The sequence below is a fragment of the Cricetulus griseus genome, chromosome 4 (assembly GCF_003668045.3).
Source record: "Cricetulus griseus strain 17A/GY chromosome 4, alternate assembly CriGri-PICRH-1.0, whole genome shotgun sequence".
In the NCBI taxonomy this organism is placed as follows: Eukaryota; Metazoa; Chordata; class Mammalia; order Rodentia; family Cricetidae; genus Cricetulus; species Cricetulus griseus.
The window spans coordinates 226508265-226521978 of record NC_048597.1 but is presented as its reverse complement, the minus strand read 5'-3'; the positions used below and the strand labels follow the sequence as shown (position 1 = coordinate 226521978).

General features: G+C 47.5%; 1 protein-coding gene across 2 annotated transcripts in view; it reads right to left on the bottom strand.

Annotated features, from left to right (window-relative positions):
* Positions 1–4970: 4970 nt before the first annotated feature.
* Positions 4971–13714, bottom strand: part of Acvr2b (activin A receptor type 2B) — a 43140-nt gene continuing 34396 nt past the window's right edge. For both annotated transcript variants that reach the window (XM_027415377.2, XM_027415378.2), the window contains exon 11: positions 4971–13264. In XM_027415377.2, the coding sequence (XP_027271178.1) occupies positions 13070–13264 (195 nt within the window). In that variant the 3' untranslated portion in view covers positions 4971–13069. The remainder of the gene's footprint in view (positions 13265–13714) is intronic.

Here is a 13714-nt window from a genome sequence, read left to right as displayed (position 1 = left end):
GCGCACACCGGGGTCCGAAGCCGGAACCGGCCAATCGCAAGCCCGGGAACGAGGCGCGCACGCGCGATCTGGAGCCGCCGCCCGGAGGCCTTCGCGGCTCGGGGCCTCGTGCGCCCCCTGCTGACCGGCTGGAGCGGGTGCGCCGGCCTCCGTCCCTGTCCCGGGGATGGGATGGGTTCAAAGTGTCATGACATGCGGGTTTAGTTACTGGTGTGCGGATACTGTCCTCGGAAGAAAATAGTCTCCTCCTTTCGGTGGTGAGTAGACGCGTCCTCGTGATCCAACTCGGTGTGATTCCAAAACCTGTGCCGCACTGCAACACCTGGCTTCAAGTCAATATGCGCACACAACTCCTAAAGCTACGAGTTGTGTCTCCTCCTATTGAGCTTCTTGGCGAAACAGTACTCCATGGTAACCCGGGACTCTGGGCCTGAGCTCAGAAGCCTAAATTCCTTGCCACTCCGTCACGTCTCCTCTTTTAATCTGTGCATGAGGCAGCAAAACTCCTTATTCGGTAAGGGTGCTTGCCACCCAAACCCACGGCCTGAGTTCAATCCCTGGAACCCACTAGATGGAAGGAGAGAACTGACTCCTGAAAGCGGTTCTCTAACCCCCACAGGTGTGCACAGCCAGACATAAGCAAATAAACGTGGTAAGATTGCAACCCAAGCACTGGGGAGGCCAAGGAAGGAATGTCTGAGTTCAAGACCAGCCTAGGCTACATACACAGTGCATTCCAAATGAATCTCAGCTACATAGCAAGACCTGTCTCAAGAAGTTAAAATCATCGCGGTCATCGTCATCATCTTTGTCAATAGGGGTTCATCTCAGGACGAAGAAGGTAACACAAAAGGTGTGTGCCCTCAAGTACACTGTAAATGTTAGCCACTTTTAGGATACACTCCACTTGGTCTTAGAATATAAAACTGGTGGGGAGGGGCTGGAGAGATGGCTCAGTGGTTAAGAGCACTGGCTGCTCTTCCAGAGGACCCAGGTTCAATTCCCAGCACCCACAGGACAGCTCACAAGTCAAAACACCAATGTACATAAACTACAAATAAATAAATTTTTAAAACCTGATTGGTGAGTTACCTTATACATTATTGGAAGGGGCTATACAGTGGCACCCTAATAACTGTAGTGTCACTTATGAGTGCTCTACTCTTCATACGTGTATTAATGCTAGCATCTTTTTGAATGTCACCTTTGAAAGCTTATATATTCTTAGTACTACAAGGCCAGCAGTCTCAATGCCAGTGAAGCTGTTGAAACCATGTCAGTTCTCACCGTAATTATTCTAGCCCAGAAATTCACACACACACACACACAAAAAAAAAACTGATTGGTGAATGAATGTCCACTGATAAGGAAGAACATGTTTAATAAATTACCACTCATGTAAATGAGTCCTCACCTTGCAATACAACATCCAGTTTCCCAAGTGGACTTGAAGTCTGGTTACAGTACACTATTTTTCCCCTCAAGACAGGAACTCACATACCCCACGGCAGTCTTGAACTCTTTATGCAGCTGATGTACTTGAATGTCTGGCCCTCTCTGCCTCCACCTCCAGAATGTGGAGATTACAGGTGAGCTACCCCAATGCAGCCAGTGCTGAGGGGCCTACCAGGGGCAATTACTCTACAACCAACCCACATTTCTCAACTGGAATAGCTACATTTCATCTGACCTCAAGGACAATCGCTCAGCAGGAAGCCATCTCTAGTGACCAACTATGTAAAATAAGATAGTTATAAAAGTAAAACAAGATATTTTTTTTAAAAAAAAAGACCTCAAACAGAGAAAAATGCTTGAGGAATTCCTCCCAAAGAATAACTCTTGTGAAATCATGTATAAGCCCATAGGTCTCTGACCTTGACTGCTTGAGCTAGGTCAGCTGCCCTTTCTAGGGAGTTATAGGTCTGATGCTCTTTCCTGGTAGTAAGCCTGTGATTTAGCCAACTCTGCCCATCTACACACTAGTTTTCAGCCAAGTAAACAAAGGAGCAGCTGCATATGGTCCCCATGGAGCAGTTACAGAACAAATGCAGGTCTGGAGGGCTTGCAACTCAATGACCCCAGCTCTCAAGGCTCCTGAAGCCCACCCTCCATGCCTTTCCCCAAGACAAGTGTCCACCTCACCTGGATCCTCCCACTCCAGCCCCCTTTAGCCTAAAACCTTCTGTCATATGCAATGGAAAGTACTAATAATGCAACCAAAAAAAAATACTAGTCAGTGGACATGAAGGCTACTTCAGCAGCTGCCATTAGAACATGGTATAGTCATTGAATAAGTGCAAAGATAAGGCTGGATAAGAGCACCAGACCTGGGTTTAACCTGGACCAACACGGAGGCTCACAACAGGCTAGGACTCCAGCCCAAGGTCTCGGATGCTCTCTTCTGGTATTCATGTGCACAAGACACACACAGTGCACAGACAGATGCCAGAACACCCAGCCATTTTTCTTTAAAGTAGAAAGCACATAGATGAGTTTTTGTCATCCAAATCTTTTTCTTCAATATCAAAGTAATGCCACTTGGCCCCAAGAATTGGAAGGACTGCTGTTCTGGGACAGTGAAACACCTGAAGACCTACTTGCCCATCTGTAAAATAAAAGGACTGGACCAGTTTTTAAACTGTACAAGGGAGCCCTAGTACTCCACAGGGATGCTGAAGATTTATCAGCGGGGGACAAGGCGAATTCCTCAGTTCTTTTCTACTTCTTAAGTTTTTGTTTGTTTTGCTTTTACAAAATATCTACAGGGTCGTTTCTTCTTTTTTGTTTTGTTTTTGTTTTTTGAGATAGGCTTTCTCTGTGGCTTTGGAGGCTGTCCTGGAACTAGCTCTTATAGACCAGGCTGGTCTCAAACTCCGGCCTCTGCCTCCCGAGTGCTGGGATTAAAGGTGTGCACCACCAATGCCCAGCCAGTGTCATTTCTTTTAACAAAAGAATTCCTTTGGTAAAGGGAAGTGACCAGAGAAGCCCTAAAATCCAGTCTAAAAGATTTTCCAGCTCCAAGCTCCTTTGTCAAATATGAGTTTTGCTGGTAGATCTCTGAAAGTCCAGGGCCAATCTGGTCTGTGTAACAAGTTCCAAACTAGGAATGGCTACATGGTGAACCACTGTTTTGAAGAAGAAGAAGAAGAAGAAGAAGAAGAAGAAGAAGAAGAAGAAGAAGAAGAAGAAGAAGAAGAAGAAGAAGAAGAAATGGGGTTGGTTTTGTTTTGGTTTTTGGTTTTCAAGACAGGGTTTCTCTGTGTAGCCCTGGCTGTCCTGGAACTCACTCTGTAGACCAGGCTGGCCTCAAACTCACAGAGATCCACCTGTCTCTTCCTCAGAGTTCTGGGATTAAATGCATGTGCCACCTGGCTAAAAGTGAGTCTTAAGTCTCCCTTTTCTGCACTCACTAATGAAACATTAGCTTTCCGTATCTGAAAGACTGAAAAGGGCCAAAGGTAGTACTTTAAAAGCCACTGAGGAGCCTTCCAGCAGCTTCATAAAGGATGAGTTAAAAGGCATCCTACTGGCCGAAGTTAGGCTCAAAAACAATGTTTCTCCACTTAAACAAATTCTTTCTGAAGCTGTGTTCTCTGCTAGGCAATAGAGCCGGTGTTAGCTTACTCTCGGATACTGTGTAACTTTCCTCAGTGCCTCAGCAGCCACCCCACACTTAGCCGGGTTTAGCGGAACAAATCTCTTGCACCTGAACCAGGGCATCTCTGATACACTCACAGGAATTCTGCTTAACATGGGCTGCAAAGCACAGGGAGGCTTGAGGTGGGATTCCTGGCGCTTTCGGAAAACATCCTCCTGCCTTTGAGGAACTCAGCCTCAGTCACAGGACAGTCCATTTAGGGGACCACCCTGAGGCCCTGCCCATCACACCTCCATCTGCCCAGTACTCGGATTACTGGAAGGCGTTGCCACTAGCTTTTTTAGTTTCATCAATCCTTACTAGTATGTCTGTGTATGTCCGTGCCATGGAGCACACGAGGAGGCCAGAGAACATCCTTGGCCGAGTTAGTTCTCTCCTCCCACCTTTATGCAGGTTCCAGGAATCAAACTCAGGTCTTCATGCAGGATCTCAGCAGTCTAGCTGGCAGATCGGGAGATCCGTGCTCAGCTCCAGTCCCACTACAGCCATCAGCAACAGCGTATCAAGCAGGAACCCACAGACTAGAACCATCCCTGAAAGCAGGGCATGCTCTTATTAACTCCCAATTCCCATAAAAAGGAATGTCAAACTCCTGCCATGTAATTAGGACAGACCTCGATGGGGCTGGTGACCCGAGCTCCATTCCCAGCACCCATGTTGGGCAGCCACAACTACCTGTAACTCCAGTTCCAGGAGATCGGACACTTTCTCACACCTTGGAAACAGCATCCACATGCAAATAACCCCCATGTATGTATGTATGTATGTATGTATGTATGTATGTAATTGAAAAATAAAAAATGAAGCCAGGCAGTAATGGCACACACATTTAATCCCAGCATTCATGAGGCAAAGGCAGGCAGATCTCTGAATTTGAGGCTAGCCTTATTTACAGAGTAAGTTCCAACATAGCCAGAACTATACAGAGAAACCCTGTCTTGGGCAATGGGGGTGGGAGTGGAGCTGGGCAGTGGTGGCACATGCCTTTGATCCCAGCACTCTGTAGGAGAGTCAGGTGAATCTCTGAGTTCAAGAACAGCCTTGTCTACAGAGTTCCAGGACAGCCAGAGCTACACAGAAAAACCCTGTCTTGGGGAAAAAAAAAAAAAACAGGAGGGTGCTAGAGAGATGACTCCGTGGTTAAGAACACTTGCTGCTCTTCCAGAGGATCCAAGTTCAGTTCCCAGCAACCACATGGCAGCTTCGGGGACTCTCATCACCAGCTTTGGCCTCCCTAGGCCTCCACACAGGCAGCATACAAACACACATATAGAGAGATACTCACAAATTAAAAAAAAAAATACAGACAAGGTTGCTTTATTTATTATTATTTATTTTCATATACAAAAAGATAAAACTTGAAATAGTTCTAGATTTTTCCTCCTATTCTGTTGGGGGGTGTGGCTGCTCCTTCACACAGGGGGAAAAACTACATTCACATCGGTTTGAGGGCCCAGTGCAGAATTCAAGCAGCAAAACCCCAACTTAGCAGATCTAACTTCAAACTCGACACGCGTCTCTAAAGTTACCACAGGAGAACGGAGCAAAGATCACTGCAGATGAATGAGCTATGATACAGTGTTCTTCCCAAAATGTTCGCACTCTGCAGCTACAGTTACACAGATGTCTGCTTCAGGCCATCACGGGGTGTGTGTGTGTGTGTGTGTGTGTGTGTGTGTGTAATATATATATATAAATCAGCACACTTTTCAAATCCAGACAGGGTAACAGCAACAAGCTTAACTCTGTATATATATATATTCTTTTAAGACATGATATTTTAGTATAACTTTTGTTAATTCAGTAGTACAAGCTATTTTCTGTTCTACAAAATGTTTGTTTTATAGCTACAAGGGTGGAAAGTGTCCTACTACATTTACACCTCACATACTCTGGCATACAAACAGTACTTAGTCGAATTTGAGCCCAAAACTAGAAGTTTTTAGTTTTAGCACTTGAGACAGCTCCCTCACATCTGCAGCCTGAAATCATAGACTAGTCACACTCCAGACTTCGCAATGACTCGGCATTTTAAACTTCGAGAAACAGATGAGTCCAAACTTTTAATTACAATTCATATATACAAGTTAGATAACACAGCTCAGTGAGGCTTAGCTACCCATCCCGAGGGCAACACATACATTCTCCACTAAGTCAGACAAGTCTTAAGGTTTTTCTTCCAAATAATGTACCATTTAGAAATAGCTGGTAAAACTGATATATAAGATGGTAAATAAAAAGTGACATTTTCTGTTGGTTCCAAAATTGTCCCTGCAAAATTTCATACTCTGCTGTGTTTCTTAACTCACTGTCTGTCACATGCCAAAGCTCTTCTTCACAGGAATCGACATCAAACTCGAGGCAAGGTAAGTTTACAAGTACTGTATTAACACTAATCAGATTCAAGGACAAATGTGGAAAATAGTAACAGATGAAAAATTTGGCCTTTAACGTCACCATTGGGATCATGTCAAGTTCATAAGCAGATTCTCTGGTAGAGTTGGGAAACGGCATCATGTGGATTTGTGTCATGGTACTGAAATCTAGAAACATGTTTCTAATCTGCGGTAACCCTCTCCTTCAGTTCTCAAGTACCATTCACTTTCTTTCCATTTTTTAGAGAATTCTGGGGGGGGGGGGAAGCAAGCTGCTGGTATTTTAACAGTTGCACTCTTGCTGGTGACCTGGCGTTTCAAATGAGGTCTCCTGCCCTAGTGACAACTGCTTGCTCCCAGGCGGCCTCTAACAACTAGTGTTTCCTACTCGGGTCTCTCGTGCTTTTCCCTTATGGAGAAATTATTTGGCTGAACTCATACACTTAACTCTGGCAGTGCTCTGGGAAAACCCCACTAGGGCTAAAGCACTTACAAGGACTGAGGTCAACAGTCCGCTAAGCAGGGCAGACACCAGACATCCAGAGGGCTGAGTTGAAACCCACCGGGAACACGCTGACCCTGGTGTCCCATGGTCAGCGGGACAGGGAGGACAGTCCAGGGCAGGCAACTCACGCCTGAGTTACCACTTTTAATCTCAGCCTGCCGTCTATGCCCCAGAGACAAAAATTCAGATGTGGGGACAGCTGGTTAGTTACGCTTTTTGAACTGGTAAAAAAGGCTCTTTAAAAATATATATATATATATTTATTTAAAATACATCAAAATGACAAGCAGCCATATCCCACAAGGCCTAATTCCACAGCAACGTATGTTACAGACACCTTCCCAGAACGCACTGTGGCAGTGGATGGGGGGGGAGGGGCTTCTACCCTGCTGTTTGAAGGAATGTTCTATGTCTGAGTTCTAGCGACTGGAAATGTGTTACAAAGAGTTCATCTTTGGAGCTGATTTGCTTATGAGACCAGCCAGTTAGGTTGCTTTGCCTATTCAGACAACGAAAATACTGAACACGGCGGAACTCTCACGGGGCACAGGAAGCACTGTTCATATGACACTCCCAACCAGTCCCACCATAGCGTCAGGTCAGGCTTGCCAGAAGCCCCTGGGTCCCCTGGGAAGAGTTTTGCTTTAAAATAGGGCAGTGCCCACACTCAGTGGGCAGGCCTCCTGCGTGTGTGGTAAGAGTCGGTGGTATCAAGAGGGCCTAGGTGGTGACACTGTTCAACTTGAGGTCTGAGGTAACTGGTTCTTAGGACCCGGATCACACAAGTGCATCCAGAAATTAGGGCTGGAAAGGGGAGACGGGAAGGGGAGGGGGCTCGAAAAGACAAGTCCAGAAAGCTTACAGCGGTTGCTTTTGAGGGGTGCGCGACAAAAACAAAGGCACAACAGAATTACATTCCAAGACAGCGGCTGGAGAGCACAGAAGTGTTCTTTTACGGAGAACAGAAGGGGGGCGGTGGAACTGTGTCCCAAGTAGAAAGTAAAACAACATTCTAAACCAGGATGACCAGGGGGAACAGCTGGTTTGAAACGGCACACCAGAGGTCTCTTAGCAGGAACGCCCCATGCAGTGGACCCTCTAAGCAGCAGGATGCAGCCAGCAGGCAGGATGTGGGGGAAAAGGCCTTCGGCTGGACCTCAGACTTGGCCATGGGACAACAGGAATTAGCTGAATTACCCACCTCCCCCAGCCCCATGCAAAGTCCCACCCAAGCAACCATCCACTCTCTCCCCAAAATCAAGCGGTGAGATGAAGGCCGCCAAGGCCTTTGACAGAAACCCTCTGCGGACATCTGAAAGATACCCTGCTCTGAGACCGAGGCACTGAACTTCCTCTGTTGGTTCCTAGTTGACTCAGTGGGGCAGAAAGCAGCCCTGATCCAAAGGGGCAAACGCGCCCAGGAACTCGCCACTTAATTCCGTTATTATACCCATGAGCCCCACCACTGCCAAAGAATACTCAGCTTGGTCCTAGATAGTCCTGGTTAGCAGAACTCAGGCCAACAAATCCCCATTTCAATATTTCCTGAAGCCCAAATCTTCCTCTAGACGTGTCCCACACGGCTCTGTCCTATCGCTCCCGAGTCCACTCATGTGACTACCTCGCATGGAAGCAACGGACAAGCTTTCAACCTCAGAACCCTTTGTTCAGCAGAAGTCAAACCCACTACAAGCTCCTCCCTTTGCCCAGCCACTGTCCCCTCCACAGGCAGGAAGCAGACAGAACCACTGCCCTGTGAGTGCAGCTTGGGCCAAAGGACCCTAAGAACAACTTCAGGCTGCCAGTGTCTACAGGAACCCATGCAAGCGCTGAGCTCCAGCGCCCCCACGCCATCCAGTGTGTGCACAACCCTGAAAGTAAAGCTCAATGGCTTGGGTTACATTCTCACTCCAACTCACTAGTTTATAAAAATAATCTGTGGTACAAAACAGTCTCCACACCATGTAGAGGCATCTGTCAACTGACAAAACTAAGTATCGGTGTGCAGCTACAGACCGCCAAGTAAAACTGCAAGTGGTGTCTGCTGTACAACTGCTCTTGTTTGCAACACTATCTATCCAACAACACTGATGCAAAATGGTCAAGGGTTAGGGAATGGACCCGCCCGTGCAACAAGGATGGGTGCTCCAAGACTAGGGGCAGGGTTTGTTCATTCACAAAAAAAACCCCACCTTTGCTTGCCCAAAAAGACTAATGGTGTCCCATTTCTCCTAACTGTAAACTCAAACACAAAGTCTACAGATGAATGTAGCGTCTCTCATCTGCAGGTGTCCGGATTGCCCGCTCAGATGGTCTCCACCTGCAGCCAGACACTAACTGCCTGCACTACCTCAGCGCAGACAGTCTATGGACACTGGCCTGGAGAACAAGAGGCTGTGCAGATCCCATCGCCCCACATTGGCATCTAGGAAAGATGCATTTTGATTCTCTAAAGGAATCATCACCAGGTGTTGCCACGGATGGGGCAAGCAGCGCTGGCTTGGGCGCTAAGGAGATGGGCATAGCACCTCAAGTGCAAAGTCTGCCTTCCTTCACACCTGGAAGATGCCAGCAAGAAAAATTAAAAAAAAAAAAAAAGATGTAGATGCTCCTGATATCAATTCAAATTGTCAGCCCAACAGTAATTTAGAATAATCACAAATAGGTCCAAATAACAATGTCCCAGTAGCCCACCAAAGACTTATTGATAGTCTATGGGCCTTTTGAACTCATTTTTAAAAATATGGTGGAATCAACTCATTAATTCCCAAGGAAGTGTTTTAAACTTAATTTATTTTTCGCAGACCAGACCCGATCATCTCTCCAAACCTGTGCTACCCAAAGGCCCAAAAGGATGAAATAGCCAATGCTGAAGATCAAGCTGAATGAACTAGGAACTGCTCTCTGATTCAGGGATGCAGCTAACAAAGCAAGTTCTTGAGAAGAATGACAGGGACTCAACTTACAGTACAGTGGACTTTTGCTGTATTAATTATTTAGGAACAACAAACGGGACACACTCCCATCCAGCAGTATACACCAGGAACTTCACACACTAAAAGATAGACTTCCATGTGTGAGTGAGAGAGCCATCCAGTCCTCTAGCTCTGGATGGACAGTCACGTCTTTGCCTAAGTGCCTAAGAATAGGAACCGCCACATCACAGGCCTTCTGAGACAAAAGGTGCGTGGGAAACATTCAATATATTTAGGCTGGTCACCAAGAAAAACTGTTCATAAAGTCTAAGCCCTAGAGCTAACAAGACAGGGCCAAAGGTGTGATCACCTCCAGGGAGGAAGGGAGGAGAGAGCAGTGTGGAAGGGTTATACAATATGCTAGAAGCTCAAGCCTTGTCAGCAAGGCTGGCCCAGCCCTCACCCAGCAAGTCTGGTAGCCTAGCGATGAGAGACAGAGCTTCCCTTTGCTGTGGCTTGTGAGCAGAAGGCCCAACACTTTCCCTTGCATCTGGTGCCCTGATACCAGGCCAGCCCATGTTAGCCCAGGTGCTAAAGACTACTCACAGCCTTCCTTGACATTCCATCAATGAGGGTCTTCTTCACCTGCTTTGTCCTTCTCTGACATAGTCACAGAGATCTCTGGCAATAGATGGAGCCTGTCTGGACCACTACATGCAGTGAAGGAAGAATGACGTCTCTAGCTATTTCTCTCCCCTGACTATTCTCAGCACTTTCCACACACAGGGGCTTCCTCAGGCTTCCAAAAAGCTTAGGGGAGATGGGAATCCAGGGAAAGTGACGTGAAATCTGTGGGACAGTGCAAGGCAGAGGCCCCACAACCCAACTGAACACGAGAAGAAAGAAAAACAGGGGCCACCCAAACTTCCAGGCCACACCCTGGAGAATCACCTAGCTTCCAGCCATGAGCAACTGGGTATGTTACCTGAAGCCTCGAAGCAGTCTCCAGCCCAGACCCTCCCTTTTCCAGGACACTCAGACACTCCATTATAATGACACAGAGGATTGACAAGGACACTGCTGTGGCTGGACACAGGGTCAGCAGCAAGGGAAGACAGCCCCCAGAAAAGGTGTCAGGCCTGCAAAGTATCACGACTGGGATGTCCCACACCAGAGGTCAGGATGCTTGTGACAACCAAGCCAGCACACGAGAGAAAAACCACCCAGGGTCACGAGATCACACACAAGGAAGCTGGGTTTAGTGTTTGGCACAGCGTGTGGCTGGGTCTGGGTCACTCGTGCAGCAAAATAGCTGCATTTCTTAGTGGTTTGTTTGTTAAGGGTCAAGAGGAGAGAGGGTCCCACTGCCTGAGGAGAAAGCTAAAGAAAGCAGATATGGCACTTTTCAATAAATATTTAAAGCTTCTCAAAGAAATAAGCGGAAAAGAAAAGCAACTGCTGTAAGACTTGTTTTGCTAGGAAAAAAAAAAAAAAAAAAACAGTATTCTGAGAGGAGAAAATACCACATAGCACAAAATCAAATGGGGGAGGGGAGGAAGGGACACACATAGCTTACGGAAACAGAGTACATGTCCCCCTAACTACCCGGCCAGCCCACAGTGATCCATGGAAACAAAGACCAAGGTCTGAGAGGGAAGCCAGCTGGCCTGTGCACAAACACCCACAGAAAAGAACAAGCCCAGGGCTGCGACCGTCCCCACCCCACCCCCAGGCACCACACAACACGCTGAGGGGAGCGGCTGCCCAGCTGTGAGCTATGCTCTCCCAGACTTCACAGCACAGTTACAGGCACTGCAGAGCCCACCTGCTGCCAAGGGAATTAACCCTCAAGTGCCAGCTGCAGTGGGCCTGAGGGCTTTGGGTCTGCCACGGTAAAGGAGGGGTGTCATCCTGAAAACTACCCAGGGGACTTCTGGAACAACACCTGGGCCTCTCGACAACCCAGGAGGCAGTGGCCTGCCCTCAAGATAAAGATGTGCTGGTTGCATAATATGGTCTAAACCAGAGTGACGAACGCCCAGACTCCGCTCAGATGGCCACCTAGAGCTGATGACAATATTCACAAATAAAAAGGCAGTGCTGACTAGAAGACACAGACTTTTTTTCTTTTTCTCTATTTCTTTTAAACTTCCTTGTCATAAAAGCCAACTTACATTAAAATATACTTCCTACAAGACAACACGACTAACAAAATATATAATTAATAAAACGTACACAAGTAGAAAATTCTGAGGTATTTCTGGTTTGAGGTGGTCTGTGGTCGTGAAGTTACTTCTTTTACTTTTTAAAATTTCAACCTCGGAAGCCACACAGCAAAGTATGTGTGCATATGTGGATGTGTGTGTTCTGTCTGAAAAAAAAATTTTTTAGCATGTTTCATAAATAAAAAAAAAAAATCCAATGTCGAGACAGCAGCATTAGGAACATTCACGGCCTGGAGCAAGGTTATGGCGTAATAGAAAAACAGCTTTAGAATATGCACCACTTTAAAGGGTCTGGAGAAAGCCGTGTTCACGAGCCTCAGAAAGGAGCCAGTGATGCCGCTGCGTAGAGCCAAGCCAGAGCTGCAGGCCGGCAAGGTCCCCACCCAGGGATCCTCTGGGCTACCCACACCGTGCAGGGGGCACCATGGGCATTTCCCCAAACTGCCAAGAGGAAACTGCAGTTTGGTATTTCCTCCATAAAAGAGACCTACAGCATCGTGTCTAATGAAGAATGTCTGCTAAACTGCCACGCCCTCACCTAGTCCCAATATACGCACAAGCGAGGCAGTGTTTCCTCCAACCCACAGCCAAGCCCAAGGTAGTGGGAGGAGCCTGGGCAGGTGGGGCAGCCTGGCCCTGCCCTTGAACTTTCTCCAGACCCTGTGCTTGCTGCTCAGCCCCCATAAGGTCCTTGTACTCCACCCCTTGTTACCTGAGAAAACAGCCTCCATAGCCAAGGGTGTTGCTCCATATGTGCCCAAGTCCAGTGTAGCTCTGCTCCGAACCCACCCAGAACCACCCTCCCTTCCAAACCACCCTCCTCATCTCGCTTTCCCTCTGCTGGGTCAGGATGACACCCATTAGATCCATGAAGACACATCTGCCATTTCTTAAGCTCACTGCCTGAAAAGGGAGACACAAAATAAAGGGGGGGGGGCTCTTCTGAGGAAGGGTGTGTGTCCATGTAACAGTCTTCAAGGGTTCCTCTAGTAGAGATTGCAGCATTGAGTTTCCTAAGACAGGAGATGGGTTTCTTTGTGTTACAGATTCTGAGACAACAAAGAGAACGCTGGGGAAAATCCATCCCGAAGGACAGGAGTGGCTGAGGCTCTTCAGCATGGCGCTGGTTCTGCACTCACAGCTCAGCACCTCAACGCCTGCTGACACGTCCGCTGTTTGCGATACAGTAGAACAATATGCTGGTAAAAACTGATCCAATCCAAAAATAATATTATTAATAATAATTATAATAATAATAAAAGTCAAGGTAAAATAGCAGCTGCATTTTATGTGTTTGTTGGTTTTATGGTATTTCCAAAACAAAACACAACTTTTTTCCTTTTTTTTTTCTTCAGATCCACTGAGTCTGGAGAGACACTCATATCCTAGGCTTAGATGCTGGACTCTTTAGGGGGCAGGTCCACATTGGTGACAGATGTCACCAGAGAGACTAGACAGTCCGAGGTAGTGCCGTTGACCGACCTCCTGATGAGGGACACCCGCTCCTCCACGCAGCCTGCAGAGAGGCGAGCCTCTGCATCGTGGTCCCAGCACTCCTCAATGGTCACACAGAGCTGGGCCAGGCCCTGCAGAGGAGTGGGAGGGAGGGAAGAACCCTTGTTAGGGCTGCACAGTGAGGGCAGCAAGTGATGATGCGTCCAGGGAATGGGCGGAGCCTATGTCCCAACCACACCCATTGCAGGTCAATTAGAAGGCTGCAGGCCCTCAGAACCCTGCTCTCCTGTCAGTCACCCCACTGAGTCTGGACTGCCCTTACAGCTCCAGGGAAATATTTGCTAAACTTCAACAGGAAGAAGGGGAACCCTCTCCCCCTCCCTTTACTACACACACACACACACACACACACACACACAAACAGCTGCTAGCCTTGGAGCACTGGATCTCAAATCAAATTGTACACAAAGCACAAACACAAAGGCCCAACATTTAGTATCTGAGCAACAGTGAGGGTGGGAAGGAGATCAGGGCCTACCTTATTCCCCACAACCTCAGAGATCCCTCCGTAGGGTGCAGGG